The sequence below is a fragment of the Heterodontus francisci genome, chromosome 2, assembly GCF_036365525.1.
Source record: "Heterodontus francisci isolate sHetFra1 chromosome 2, sHetFra1.hap1, whole genome shotgun sequence".
Lineage (NCBI taxonomy): Eukaryota > Metazoa > Chordata > Chondrichthyes > Heterodontiformes > Heterodontidae > Heterodontus > Heterodontus francisci.
In genome coordinates, this window is record NC_090372.1 from 213,220,835 (window position 1) to 213,235,320 (window position 14,486).

At 46.3% G+C, this 14,486-nt stretch overlaps 1 protein-coding gene across 1 annotated transcript in view; it reads right to left on the reverse strand.

Annotated features, from left to right (window-relative positions):
- Nucleotides 1-14,486, reverse strand: part of arhgap39 (Rho GTPase activating protein 39) — a 381,858-nt gene that overhangs the window by 24,716 nt on the left and 342,656 nt on the right. The window contains exon 12 of the mRNA XM_068052219.1: nucleotides 6,978-7,177. Within this exon, the coding sequence (XP_067908320.1) occupies nucleotides 6,978-7,177 (200 nt within the window). The remainder of the gene's footprint in view (nucleotides 1-6,977; nucleotides 7,178-14,486) is intronic.

The window sequence follows — 14,486 nt, forward strand, 5'->3', positions numbered from 1 at the left end:
TGTTCATGGGATGTGGGCGTCGCGGTCTAGGCCAGCATTTATTGGCCATCCCTACTTGCCCTTGAGAAGATGGTGGTGAGCCGCCTTCTTGAACCGCTGCAGTCCACACCTGGTAGGTACACACACAATGCTGTTAGGAAGGGATTTTGACCCAGCTGCAGTGAAGGAACAGTGATATAGTTCCAAGTCAGGATGGTGTGTGGCTTGAAGGGGAACTTGAAGGTGGTGGTGTTCCCATGCATCTGCTGCCCTTGTCCTTCTGGGTGGTAGAGGTTGTGAGTTTGGAAGGTGCTGTCTAAGCAGCCTTGGTGAGTTGCTGCAGTCCATCGTGTAGCTGGTACACACTGCTGCCACTGTGTGTCGGTGGTAGAGGGAGTGAATGTTGAAGATGGTGGACGACGGTGCCCATCAAGCGGGCCACTTTGTCTGGATGGTGTTCAGCTTCCCGAGTATTGTTGGAGCTGCATCCATCCAGGCAAGTCGAGAGTATTCCATCACATTCCTGACTTGTGCCTTGTAGATGATGGACAGGCATTGGGGAATCAGGAGGTGAGTTACTCGCCGCAGAATTCACAGCCTCTGACCTGCTCCAGAAGCCACAGTATTTATGTGGCTGGTCCAGTTCAGTATCTGGTCAATGGTAACCCCCAGGATATTGATAGTAGGGGATTCAACAATGGAAATGCTGTTAAATATCAAGGGGTGATGGTTAGATTCTCTCTTCTTTGACATAGTCATTGCCTGGCACTTGTGTGGTGTCAATGTTACTTGCCACTTATCAGCCCAAGCCTGGATATTGTCCAGGCCTTGCTACATCTGGACATGGGCTGCTTCAGTATCTGAGGAATCGCGAATGGTGCTGAACATTGTACAATCATCAGCGAACATCCCCACTTCTGACCTTATGAAGAAGGTCATTGTTGAAGCTGCTGTAGATGGTTCGGCCTAGGACACTACCTTGAGGAACTCCTGCAGTGATGTCCTGGGACTGAGATGATTGCCCTCCAACAACCACAACCAACTTCTCTTGTGCTAGGTATGACTCCAACCAGCAGACGGTTTTCCCCGATTCCCATTGACTCCAGTTTTACTAGGGTTCCTTGATGCCATACTTGGTCAAATGCTGCCTTGATGTCAAGGGCAGTCACTCTCACCTCACCTCTGGAGTTCAGCTCTTTTGTCCATGTTTGAACCAAGGCTATAATGAGGTCAGGAGCTGAGTGGCCCTGGCCGAACCCAACCTGAGCATCAGTGGGCAGGTTATTGCTGAGCAAGTGCCGCTTGACAGCACTGTTGACGACACCTTCCATCACTTTGCTGATGATCGAGAGTAGACTGATGGGGCAGTAATTGGCCGGGTTGGATTTGTTCTGCTTTTTGTGTATAGACAAACCTGGGAAATTTTCCACATTGCCGGGTAGATGCCAGTGTTGTAGCTGTACTAAAACAGCTTGGCTAGGGGCATGGATAGTTCTGGAGCACAAGTCTTCAGTACCATTGCCAGAATGTTGTCAGGTTTGCAGTATCCAGTGCCGTCAGCTGTTTCTTGATGTCACGTGGAATGAATCGGATTGGCTGAAGACTGACATCTGTGATGCTGGGGACCTCAGGCGGAGGACGAGATGGATCATTCAAGTTGCACATCTGGCTGAAGATGGATGCAAATGCTTCAGCCTTGTCTTTTGCACTGATGTGCCGGGCTCCCCCATCATTGAGGATGGGGATGTTTTAAATTTTTTTTAGATTTAGAGATACAGCACTGAAACAGGCCCTTCGGCCCACCGAGTTTGTGCCGACCAATAACCACCCATTTATACTAATCCTGCACTAATCCCATATTCCTACCACATCCTCACCTGTCCCTATATTCCCCTACCACCTACCTATACTAGTGGCAATTTATAATGGCCAATTCACCTATCAACCTGCAAGTCTTTTGGCTGTGGGAGGAAACCGGAGCACCCGGAGAAAACCCACGCAGACACAGGGAGAACTTGCAAACTCCACACAGGCAGTACCCAGATTTGAACCCGGGTCGCTGGAGCTGTGAGGCTGTAGTGCTAACCACTGCGCCGCCCCTTGCGCCACTGTGCCGCCCCTAAATGTTTGTGGAGCCTCCTCCTCCTGTCAGTTGCATAAAGGCCTGAAAGGGAGTTGCTGTGCAGATTCACCAGAATGATACTGAGGGCTAAAAGGGTTAACTTATGTGGAAAGGTTGCATAGACTAGATTTGTATTCCTTTGAGTATAGATAAAGGGTGATCTAATTGACGTGTTTAAGATGATTAAAGAATTTGATTGGGTAGATCGGGAGAAACTATTTCCCCTGGTGGGGGCAGCCAGAACCATAAAATTAGAATTAGGCCATTTTGGGATGATGTCAGGAAGCATTTACTCTTACAAAGGTTAATGGAAATCTGGAACTCTCCCCCCCCAAAAAGCTGTTGAAGCTGGGAGTCAACTGAAAATGTCAAAACTGTGATCGATAGGTTAGGTATTAAGGGTTACGGAATCAAGGTGAATAAATGAAGTGAGGTTCATTCAGATCAGTCATGATCTACTTAAATGGCAGAACAGGCCCAAGGGATTGAATAATCTACTCCTATTCCTATGTTCCACTGTGTGGGCTCAAGACAGCTGAAGATGGCCAAATGTAGTGTGAAGGATATGGGATTGTAAAGGATACCAGGGTTTGAAGAGTAGAGCACGTCGGCGGTGCTATCAAGCAGCACTTGCTTAGCACTAACATGCTAGCTTGGTGACTGCAGAAGTATGGAGTGGCGAGGCTGTTGAAAGGCTTGTAGATAGGAACATGTAGATGAAAATGAGGTTTTGAATTTGACATGTTGGCAAATAGTGAGACAGAGAGTGAAGGCTGGCAAGGTTAGGGGAATGGGCGTTAGTCTGAGACATAATGTGCATAGAATAGTTCTGGTTAATGTTGAGATAGACAAGGAGAGTTTTGAAGTAGTCAAGACTTTCGATGACCAAGGCGTGGAGGAGGGTTTCGGCAACAGTAGAATGAGAAAGGTTGAACAAAGACAATATTGATTATAAATTATTATGGGGGAAGGCGGTGGCATAGTGGTAATGTCACTGAACTTGTAATCAAGAGGCCCAGGCTAATGCCCTGGGGACAGGGATTCAAATCCCACCATATCAGCTGGTGGAATTTAAATTCAATTAATTAATAAAAAACTGGAATTGAAAGCTAGTCTCAGTAATGGTGCCATGAAACTATCATCTGGTTCACTAATATCCTTTAGGGAAGGAAAGCTGTCATCCTTACTTAGTCCGGCCTACATGTGACTCCAGACCCACAGCAATGTGGTTGACTCTTAACTGCCCTCTGAAATAGTCTAGCAAGCCACTCAGTTGTCAAGAGCAATTAGGGATGGGCAACAAATGCTGGCCTTGCCAGTGATGCCCACATCCCATGAAAGAATTTAAAAAATGTGGGATTTGAAGGTCAGCTCAAGAGTCAAACAAGGTACCAAGTCCAGCTTGAGTGAATAACCTAGGAAAGAATGAAATCAGGGGATAATAAGTAGAGCCTCTAATGAAGAATTAGTAGGGTGGCTTGAGTGTTGCTGACATTAAATTGGAGAAGGTTTTTATTGATCTGTGACTTGATGTTGGACAAGTAGTGACTGTGGGCTCACGAGTGATGGCAGAGAAGTAGAGCTTGGTGGCATCTGTATATATTTTATTAAAGCTGACACCATGCCTATAGATGGTGTTGCCAAAGGAAAGCACGTAGATCGAGAAAAAGAAAGTACAGGATGAAACCTTGGGGGCTCACCCAAGATAATTATGTGGTGAAGGGGACAGAAACCATTGCGGGGAATATGCTGGAACAGAATCAAGGGCCACGCCGTGGAGGTAGATCACAGAGGGGACATGTTGGGAGGAAGATCTGGTTGACAATGAATAACTTTGTAGAGGGGAAGGGTTTCAACGATGGGAGGAAGGTGGTGTTGCGGGTCAGGATAGGTGGTTTTTGCGATAGTTATAAATGTGCGGTTTGAAGTTCAGCTCAGGCTCAAACAGGATAAGCTGGTTGAAAGCAGATATCTTCATTGAAGATTCTTAGCCACAGTGTTTATCTCTTTCCCTCTCATGATGAACTGCCCCAATAATCCTCCCAGCATATTAATATTGGATGGTTAATAAAAGGGCACAGCAATAAATGAGAGTGAAAGCATACATTTTACAATCATATCAATCTGTCATGCACCACTGGCTTTCCGACCTATTATTTGTGTAAAGGCATATTTGTTTTCTCTTTCCTGTCAGCTTCCTTCAATTGGTAGCAAGCACCAGTGCCTCTGAATCAGAAGTTATGAAGTCAAGGGGTGTGTGTGCAATTTGTCTTTGGGTCCAGGAATGCTTAAGTAGAAATTGCACCCTCGACCAACATTTTGTTGAGCACATATTCTAGGCTGTCACTTATCAGAGACTTACAGCACAGAAGGCGGCCTTTCAGCCCATTGTGCCTGTGCCAGCTCTTTTAATGATACAACTAGTCCCACTCCCTACTCTTACCCCACAGCCATGCAAACTTTTCTTTTTCAAGTATTTATCCAATTCCTTTTTGAAAGTTACTATTGAATCTGATGAAAGGTCACAGATCTGAAATGTTACCTCTGTCTCTCTCTCCACAGATGCTGCCTGACCTGCAGAATTTCCAGCACTTTCTGTTTTGATTTATTCTTGAATCTGCTTCCTCCTCTTTTGTGCATTGCATTCCATATCATGGAACTTGCTGAGTAAACAAATGTCGCCTCACTTTCTAGACCACATTTGCTTGTATGACTAACTCATTTTGTTGCATATTCCCTACCAGATCACTGAAGAAGGGCCTACCAGCTTCCCTTTTGACAATAAAAATGGGTCTGTGAGTGTGTGGGGTTTATCTTTGTATCCAGGATTGCTGACCTTCTAATTACACCCTTGGCCAAAACTTTCATTGGTTTTCCAGTCCTTGGGGTGAGGGCAAGTAGGTGAGTGCGAATGTAGCCTGTCTTTATCACCACTGCTTGCTTCCTAACAGTGTGCAGTGTACTGTAGGTTCTTTCTCACACTATACTCAAGGGTACCCCTTCCTTCCCCCCCCACCCATCAGAGTGCAGAGTTCACCTCTTCCCACCCACCCATCAGACTGCAGAGTTGACCTCTTCCCCCCCCCACCCATCAGAGTGCAGAGTTCACCCCTTCCCCCCCCACCCATCAGAGTGCAGAGTTCACCCCTTCCCCCCCACCCATCAGAGTGCAGAGTTCACCCCTTCCCCACCCCCACCCATCAGAGTGCAGAGTTCACCTCTTCTCCCCCACCCATCAGAGTGCAGAGTTCACCTCTTCTCCCCCACCATCAGACTGCAGAGTTCACCCCTTCCCCCCCACCCATCAGAGTGCAGAGTTCACCCCTTCCCCCCCACCCATCAGAGTGCAGAGTTCACCTCTTCTCCCCCACCATCAGACTGCAGAGTTCACCCCTTCCCCCCCACCCATCAGAGTGCAGAGTTCACCCCTTCCCCCCCACCCATCAGAGTGCAGACTTCACCCCTTCCCCCCCACCCATCAGAGTGCAGAGTTCACCTCTTCTCCCGCACCCATCAGAGTGCAGAGTTCACCTCTTCCCCCCCACCCATCAGAGTGCAGAGTTCACCCCTTCTCCAACTCAGTGATGCCAGTTTTTCCTGGACGCGAAAGTGAAGGCGCGTGTGTGCCGCTCGTTGCGATGAGGATTGGGAACTGAAGGGAAGATTGCAGTAGTTTAAATTTTAATTCATGCAAATACACAATTTAAATATGCTAACTTGGGTCCCGTCGCAGAGTGGTGGAGGGGCTCTCATTAGTTTCCCCACTGCTGAGAAGATCGGGGCCTGGCAATCCTGGCGTTGGGTTCCGTGGTGGCTGCTGCTGCTCCGATTTTCCAGCCCCCGCCCCCCGCCAGGGAACCTGATATCGGGCTGGGAACAAAATCCAACCCACAGTGTGCAGTGTACTGTAGGTTCTTTCTCACACTGCACTCATGATTGCTTCTAACCTCTGACAAGTGCTAGTCAATTCCAATTATTTTCTTAAACCAGCCAATGCATTTCTTAACTTTAGCTACACTAAGAGATGAAAAGATAGTGGCAGGAGGTTCATGTGGAGTATAAATGTCAGCATAGATCAGTCAGGCCAAATGGCCCATTTCCATGCTTTAGACTTGATGTAAGGACTCATCTTATTCATCAACACTGAATTTTGTTTTGGTATTTTTGAAAAAACTGGGTTGCTGCAGCTCCCCTTGATGGGTTTACCGGTCCAATTGTCATCCTACAATCCATGCTGGAAGTGTGTGCCAGGAAGAGATTGGGATTGGCTATGATGCCACTCACGGTCAAAGAGACCACCGACTTTTTTTTATTTGTTCATGGGAAGTGGGTGTCGTTGGCTAGGCCAGCATTTATTGCCCATCCCTAATTGCCCTTGAACTGAGTGGCAATTTCAGAGGGCATTTTAAGAGTCAACCACATCGTTGTGGGTCTGGAGTCACATGTAGGCCAGACCAGGTAAGGATGGCAGATTTCCTTCCCTAAAGGATATTAGTGAGCCAGATGGGTTTTTACAACAATCAACAATGGCTTCATGGTTGCTATTAGACTAGCTTTTTAATTCCAGATTTATTAATTGAATTCAAATTTCACCATCCGTCATAGTGGGATTCAAACCCACGTTCCCCAGAGCATTAGCCTGGACCTCTGGGCTACCAGTCCAGTGACATTACCACTACACCACCGCCTCCCTATAATAACCCAGGTCAGACTTGATGCAGATCAGCCATGAATGGTAGAACAGGTTCAAGAGGCTCTACCTATTGCTAGGTTCCACTTGTTCAATGTATTGGAGCATTCTTGGGGTGTGCGAACTGTATCCAAGTAAAGAGTTGACAATTACCAGTGTGATTCAACAACAGATAGCAAGTGTTACCTGAAGATCCCCTCAGTCTGTGCTCCATTGAGTTTCAGCACTTCCTCTGAGAGTCTAGTTTGGACCCATGGCAATTGTCGGTCTGGATAGTGCTCATTTTGCATGTTCATGATCTCTTCCAGGGAGCTGCCAAACATGGAAGGGCAGAAAACAGCATTTGTGGCATGCCTGATCTCGTCTGCACTGGGTTTCCGAAGTCCCTGTTGGATAGAAACAAAAAAAGACATTGTTCCTTTTTTCTACTTCAAAATCTACTTTCCATCCTTACATTTCAGTTTGAAGCACTGCACTCAAGGGCAGCAGCATGTGACCAAGGATTTTACTCTCAATTCATAATAGAATTACTAGAATTTACACCACAGAAACAGGCCATTCGACCCAACGAGTCCATGTCTGTGTTGATGCTCCACTCTAACCTTCCTGCAACATACTGTATATACTCGTGTAAAAGTCAACCTTAACTTTCAGACCACAGATAGAACATTCTAATCACGCACGAGTATAAATGCCAGAATGTTCAGCTAGGATCCCCACATTTTTTCAATACAGTGCCAAGGAAGAACAATAAATACACAGTGCAGTTTAAACTAAAAGTCATTGCGTGCACAGAGAAGGCAAATAATTCTGCGGCAGCAAGAGAATTCAAAGTATCAGAGAAGAAGGACAGAGATTGGAGAAAACTTTCCACACAGCTCATGAAGATGCCAAAGAATAAAAGTGCTAACAAGTGAAAGCCTAGTAAGTGGGCACAATTAGATGGTAAAGTTGCCGAATGGGTCAGTGAACGTCGCCAGAATGGATGCATAGTTCCCCGCACAGCCATCTGACTCTACGCCCTATCTCCATGGTGGCTATTATTTTGTGAATAAAAGTTTGAAAAGATGACTGGTAAAAGGCCAAATTTTAGCCTCAAAAATTCAACTTTTACACGGGTATATATGGCACTTCATCCCACTCTTAGCATAGCCTTCTATTCCTTTTTCCCTCATGTACTAACCTAGCTTTCCTTTAAATGAATTTATGCTATTTGTCTCAACTGCTCCATGTGGTAGCAACCTTCACGTTCTCATCACTCTCTGGGTAAAGAAGTTTCTTCTGAATTCCTCACTAGATTTATGAGTGACTATCATATTAGTGGCCTCTAGTTTTGGACTCCCCCACCAATGGAAACCGTTTCCCTACATTAACTAACTCTTACCCAAGCATCTATCACTTAAAATATTGACATCCTCAGAAATATGGAAGCATGGAAAGATTTATGACAAAGAAGGAGGCCATTTGGTCGTGCCAGCTGAAAAACAGCAATCCAGTCTAATCCCTCCTTCCAGCTCTTGGTCCATAGCCCTGTAGATTAAAGCAACTCAAATGCATATCCTTCTCTGGATTGGTTCAGCCATTCAATATGGATGCTGTATTTAGCCTAAAGCCTTCCCATCGCTTCATGCTACATTTCCATTTCAGGAGGCTGCCTGGGGGGTTGAGTAAGGGTTGAGTAGGGTTGAGTAAGGGGCGTGCACCTTGAATAGCAGCTCAAAGAAAATAACTCTTTACACAGTGGGTGTTAGAATATGAAATTCTCAGCCGTAAACCATTGACAAAGATGATTTCTTAAGTTATAACAAAAGAGAATTAGTTGCTTCTAAAACAGCAATGATAAAGGTTACGGGGAGCAAGCAGTAGACTGGATTAAGTAGCGGCCTCATGAGGAGAAAGACACCAGAATAGACTAGCTTGACTGAAGCATCTATTTCTTTGTTGTAACATTCTATCATTTCCCCCACTACAATTGCTCTAGTAATATTTACCTTTCGTTCTGCAGATGGAAGCTACGCTGCGGTGCTATGACAAGGCTGGTACAGTAATGTTGCATCACGGTGCCGTAACAAGGCTGGTACAGTGATGATGTGTCACTATCCTGTTACAAGGCTGGTACAGTAATGCTGTGTCACTATCCTGTAACAAGGCTGGTAAAGTGATGCTGTGTCACTATCCTGTAACAAGGCTGGTACAGTGATGCTGTGTCACTATCCTGTAACAAGGCTGGTACAGTGATGCTGTGTCACTATCCTGTAACAAGGCTGGTACAGTGATGCTGTGTCACTATCCTGTAACAAGGCTGGTACAGTGATGCTGTGTCACTATCCTGTAACAAGGCAGGTACAGTGATGCTGTGTCACTATTCTGTAACAAGGCTGGTACAGTGATGCTGTGTCACTATCCTGTAACAAGGCTGGTACAGTAATGCTGTGTCACTATCCTGTAACAAGGCTGATACAGTAATGCTGTGTCACTATCCTGTAACAAGGCTGGTACAGTAATGCTGTGTTACTATCCTGTAACAAGGCTGGTACAGTAATGCTGTGTCACTATCCTGTAACAAGGCTGGTACAGTAATGCTGTGTCATTATCCTGTAACAAGGCTGGTACAGTAATGCTGTGTTACTATGCTGTAACAAGGCTGGTACAGTGATGCTGTGTCACTATCGTGTAACAAGGCTGGTACAGTGATGCTGTGTCACTATCCTGTAACAAGGCTGGCACAGTGATGATGTGTCACTATCGTGTAACAAGGCTGGTACAGTGATGCTGTGTCACTATCCTGTAACAAGGCTGGTAAAGTGATGATGAGTCACTATCCTGTAACAAGGCTGGTACAGTGAGGCTGTATCACGGTGCCGTAACAAGGCTGGTACAGTGATGCTGTCTCACTATTCTGCAACAAGGCTGATACAGTAATGCTGTGTCACTATCCTGTAACAAGGCTGGTACAGTGAGGCTGTACCACGGTGCCGTTACAAATCTGGTACAGTGATGCTATGTCAGTATCCTGTAACAAGTTTGGTACAGTAATGTTGTATCATGGTGCCGTTACAAATCTGGTAAAGTAACGCTGTGTCACGGTGCCGTAACAAGGCTGGTACAGTAATGCTGTGTCACTATCCTGTAACAAAGCTGGTACAGTGATGATGTGTCACTATCCTCTAACAAGGCTGGTACAGTGATGCTGTGTCACAGTGCCGTAACAAGGCTGGTACAGTGATGCTGTGTCACTATCCTGTAACAAGGCTGGTACAGTGATGCTGTGTCACTATTCTGTAACAAGGCTGATACAGTAATGCTGTGTCACTATCCTGTAACAAGGCTGGTACAGTGAGGCTGTATCACGGTGCCGTAACAAGGCTGGTACAGTGATGCTGTCTCACTATTCTGCAACAAGGCTGATACAGTAATGCTGTGTTACTATCCTGTAACAAGGCTGGTACAGTAATGCTGTGTTCATATCCTGTAACAAGGCTGGTACAGTAATGCTGTGTTACTATCCTGTAACAAGGCTGGTACAGTAATGCTGTGTCACTATCCTGTAACAAGGCTGGTACAGTAATGCTGTGTTACTATGCTGTAACAAGGCTGGTACAGTAATGCTGTGTCACTATCCTGTAACAAGGCTGGTACAGTAATGCTGTGTTACTATCCTGTAACAAGGCTGGTACAGTAATGCTGTGTCACTATCCTGTAACAAGGCTGGTACAGTAATGCTGTGTCACTATCCTGTAACAAGGCTGATACAGTAATGCTGTGTCACTATCCTGTAACAAGGCTGGTACAGTAATGCTGTGTTACTATCCTGTAACAAGGCTGGTACAGTAATGCTGTGTCACTATCCTGTAACAAGGCTGGTACAGTAATGCTGTGTCACTATCCTGTAACAACGCTGGTACAGTAATGCTGTGTTACTATGCTGTAACAAGGCTGGTACAGTAATGCTGTGTCACTATCCTGTAACAAGGCTGGTACAGTAATGCTGTGTCTCTATCCTGTAACAAGGCTGGTACAGTGATGATGTGTCACTATCCTGTAACAAGGCTGATACAGTAATGCTGTGTTACTATCCTGTAACAAGGCTGGTACAGTGATGCTGTGTCTCTATCCTGTAACAAGGCTGGTACAGTAATGCTGTGTCACTATCCTGTAACAAGGCTGGTACAGTGATGCTGTGTCTCTATCCTGTAACAAGGCTGATACAGTAATGCTGTGTTACTATCCTGTAACAAGGCTGGTAGAGTAATGCTGTGTCACTATGCTGTAACAAGGCTGGTACAGTGATGATGTGTCACTATCCTGTAACAAAGCTGGTACAGTGATGCTGTGTCACTATGCTGTAACAAGACTTTTATGCAGCAGACCAAAAGGCTTGATACAATGACAAAAGTAAATCTTTAAGATGTACTGTCTGATGCACATTGCAATTGTCAGATAGCTGTAAGTACACTTGAGACTGCAATCTAACCTCTACCAATGAGCAGAAACCATTCTTTGTGATTTACAACCTTGTCAGAAGGTCCTGCCCTGCTCCCTGGTAATATACTGAAATGATAAATGTGGGGGTCCCAGAGCTTGAAAAGTAATAAATGGTTGCTGAATTCACAGGAGCTGCCTGTGTCTCCCCACTCCCCCACTGTGGCCAAGTAAATACTGCAGTCTTTGCATTAATCATTTTTTATATGTGCTGCGCTGTGCTTTGACAAGGCTCAGCTTGCAGTACATCTCATGATTGGTAGAAAGCAAACCAGAACTAGTGATTAGGTAACCAAGGGGGGAATTTTATGCTCTCCCCCACATCGACTTTGGAGGTGGTGAGAGCATATAATCGGGTCGGATGGTGGTGGTGGTGGGGTTTTGGGGGGCGGGAGACACTGGCACCTTTCTGCCTCCAACCCAATTAAGCATGTGGACGGCCTTCCTCCCCCACCATCAATTTAGGCTCTTAAGTGGGCAATTAATGCAAATTAAGGGCCTCATCCCACCTCTGCCGGTATTAGCCCAGAAGTGGGCGGGCCTGTTGCCGCACGGGGAGCACACCAAGCAAACCAATGTGGTTTCTTGCCAGCTCTGGGGTTGGGTGGTGGGGAGTCCCCCGTTAAAAGGCACTTAGTGCCTGATCGAGGGACCCGGCATCAGGAAGGTGTGGGGGGGGGTGGGGGGGGGGCTTGCTGAAAGCCAACCCCCTGCCTTTGCTGCCGACCCCCCACACCCCACCTCCCCATGACCCCTCATCCCGCAAAACCCCTCTCGCTGAGACATACCAGTGGCCTGGATCCAGTGCCTCAGGTGAATCCAGTACCGGCAGCAGCCCCACCTCTGCAGTGGTGCTGCTCAGTTAAAGAGCTGACGGCCTCTGATTGGCTGGCAGCTCTCACAGGCGGGACTTCCATCGGCAGGGTCCTTAATCCCAGGGAAGACCTGCTACTGACCACTTAAGTGCCTAATTGACTCCTGAGTTAGTAGTGGTGGGTTGGTGGGTGGGAGGGAGAACAAGAGGTGGATTCACCAGATAGTCTCAGTGCACCTAGGTTGTGGAGGGCAATGAATTCACAGCCTGAAATCCTACTCCTGGGAGCAATATCCAGTAACAACACCCCCACTCCACTTACTGGAAAGAGCATACATGTGGATGGAGGACAGGGTGGGGTTCACCTGCGATGCCACACATGTTGGCCTTTATTGCAATGGGATTGGAGTACAGGAATAAGGAAGTATTGCTACAATTGTACAAGGTTTTGGTGAGACCACATCTGGAATACTTTGCGCGGTTTTGGTCTCCACTTTTATGAAAGGATGTACTTGCATTGCAGGCAGTTCAGCAAAGTTTGATCCCTGGGATGAGGGGATTGTCCTATAACGAGAGACTAAGTAAACTGGGCCTGAATTCTCTGGAGTTTAGAAGAATGAGAGGTGATCTCATTGAAACATATAAGATTCTGAAGGGGCTGGATAGGGTCGACACTGAGAGATTATTTCTGCTGGTTGGGGAATCTAAAACATGGAGGCACAGTCTCAGGATAAGGGGCCGATCATTTAGGACTGAGTTGAGCAGAAATTACTTCACTCAAATGGTTGTGAATCTTTGGAATTCTCTACCCAGAGGGTTGTAGATGCTCCATCGTTTTAGTCTCTCAGGGAATCAAGGGATATGGCGAGCGGGTGGGAAAGTGGAGTTGAATCCGAAGATCAGCCATGATCGTACTGAATGGTGGATCAGGCTCGATGGGCCATATGGTCTACTCCTGCTCCTATTTCTTGTGTTCATGTGTTCTTGATTGAAAAGCTCATTCATTTCTGCCAGCATTCCTGCACCTGAAGGGGAGGGGAAGAGAGGGCAAAAGCAACCATTAAGAAGATAGATCAGATGAGGGGAGGCTGATTGTGGCCTCACCCAGGGGATGATTGAGTGCTGCTATTCAGCATTCTAGCATAACAAGGGCAGATAGAATACCAGTCACCTCCTATCCTTCTTCTCATTCCATCATTGCTGTGTGGCCTATATAACTTGACAAATATTTACACAGCTTCCACAGCCTCTGGCACTCACTGGAATAATACTGACCGTCAGACCACTTGTATGAAAAAAAAACACAACTTCTTCTCATCAGCCTGTTTGCTGCCTGAACAAAGTGCCTTTCTTTTCCTCCAACACATACAACAGGGTTCATGGGTTTGACTCTGGAGTTATTGGTGGTGGGTGGGAAGGAAAGAGGTAGAATTCACCAGACAGTCTCAGTGCACCTATTGTGGGGGTCAATGAATACACAGCCAGAATTCCCACTCCTGTTCAGAGGAACACTCAGTTCAGAAGAACACTCTCCTGCTCCCAGGAAGGGCACCACGTGGCAGTAATATTCCAAGGGACATCTTCAGACCAAAGACTTGTGATACTTCAACATAAAAACCCAATTATACAAGTGTTGGGAAATTAAAGCAATGGCAACATATTATTCTCGAAGGCAGGCGGGAGCGAGGTGGTGGAAGAATTTGGTTGAATTTTATACACATCACTCCAGCTCTCACGCCTTAGATTCAATGATGACTTTGTTCCTCCTTTCCAAATATTCACTGTGGGAGGAGATTTCATTTTGCAAGGTTGGCCTGAGTACGGTTTGGAAAATCGGGGCTACAGTTTGTTATAGCCCTATCTCTGCTGTGGTGCTCACTGCCAGTGAGGTTCCAATCTGGGCAGTGGAGCTTCACAAAATGATCCCGTTATATACAAATGCATATACAGTTGAAGTAATGTTCAACATGGTCTTTCAGTCTCATTCACTCACTCTCCTTATTCACTGCAGCACACGACAACAATGGAAAACGTTAATCTGACTGAGCATAGTTAGTTAGTTAATGACACCCTTGCCGGCCGCTGATTTGAGAGTCTATTTACTGTCACTCCCCTCCTGTAATTGTTTTTAAACATCAGATTCATCAAACACCACACTCCTGCAGAATGTGGGAGGTAAGGGTCGCCAAGAGTGTCCCTCCTGACTGCATCTGTGGGAAGTGCACCCAACTCCAGCTCCTCGAGAACCGCGTTAGGGAACTGGAGCTGGAGCTGGATGAACTTCGGATCATTCGGGAGGCGGAGGGGGTTATTGAGAGGAGTTATGGGGAGGTAGTCACACCTCAGGTAAAAGAAGTAGGTAGATGGGTTACCGTCAGGGGAAGGAGAGGGAACCATCA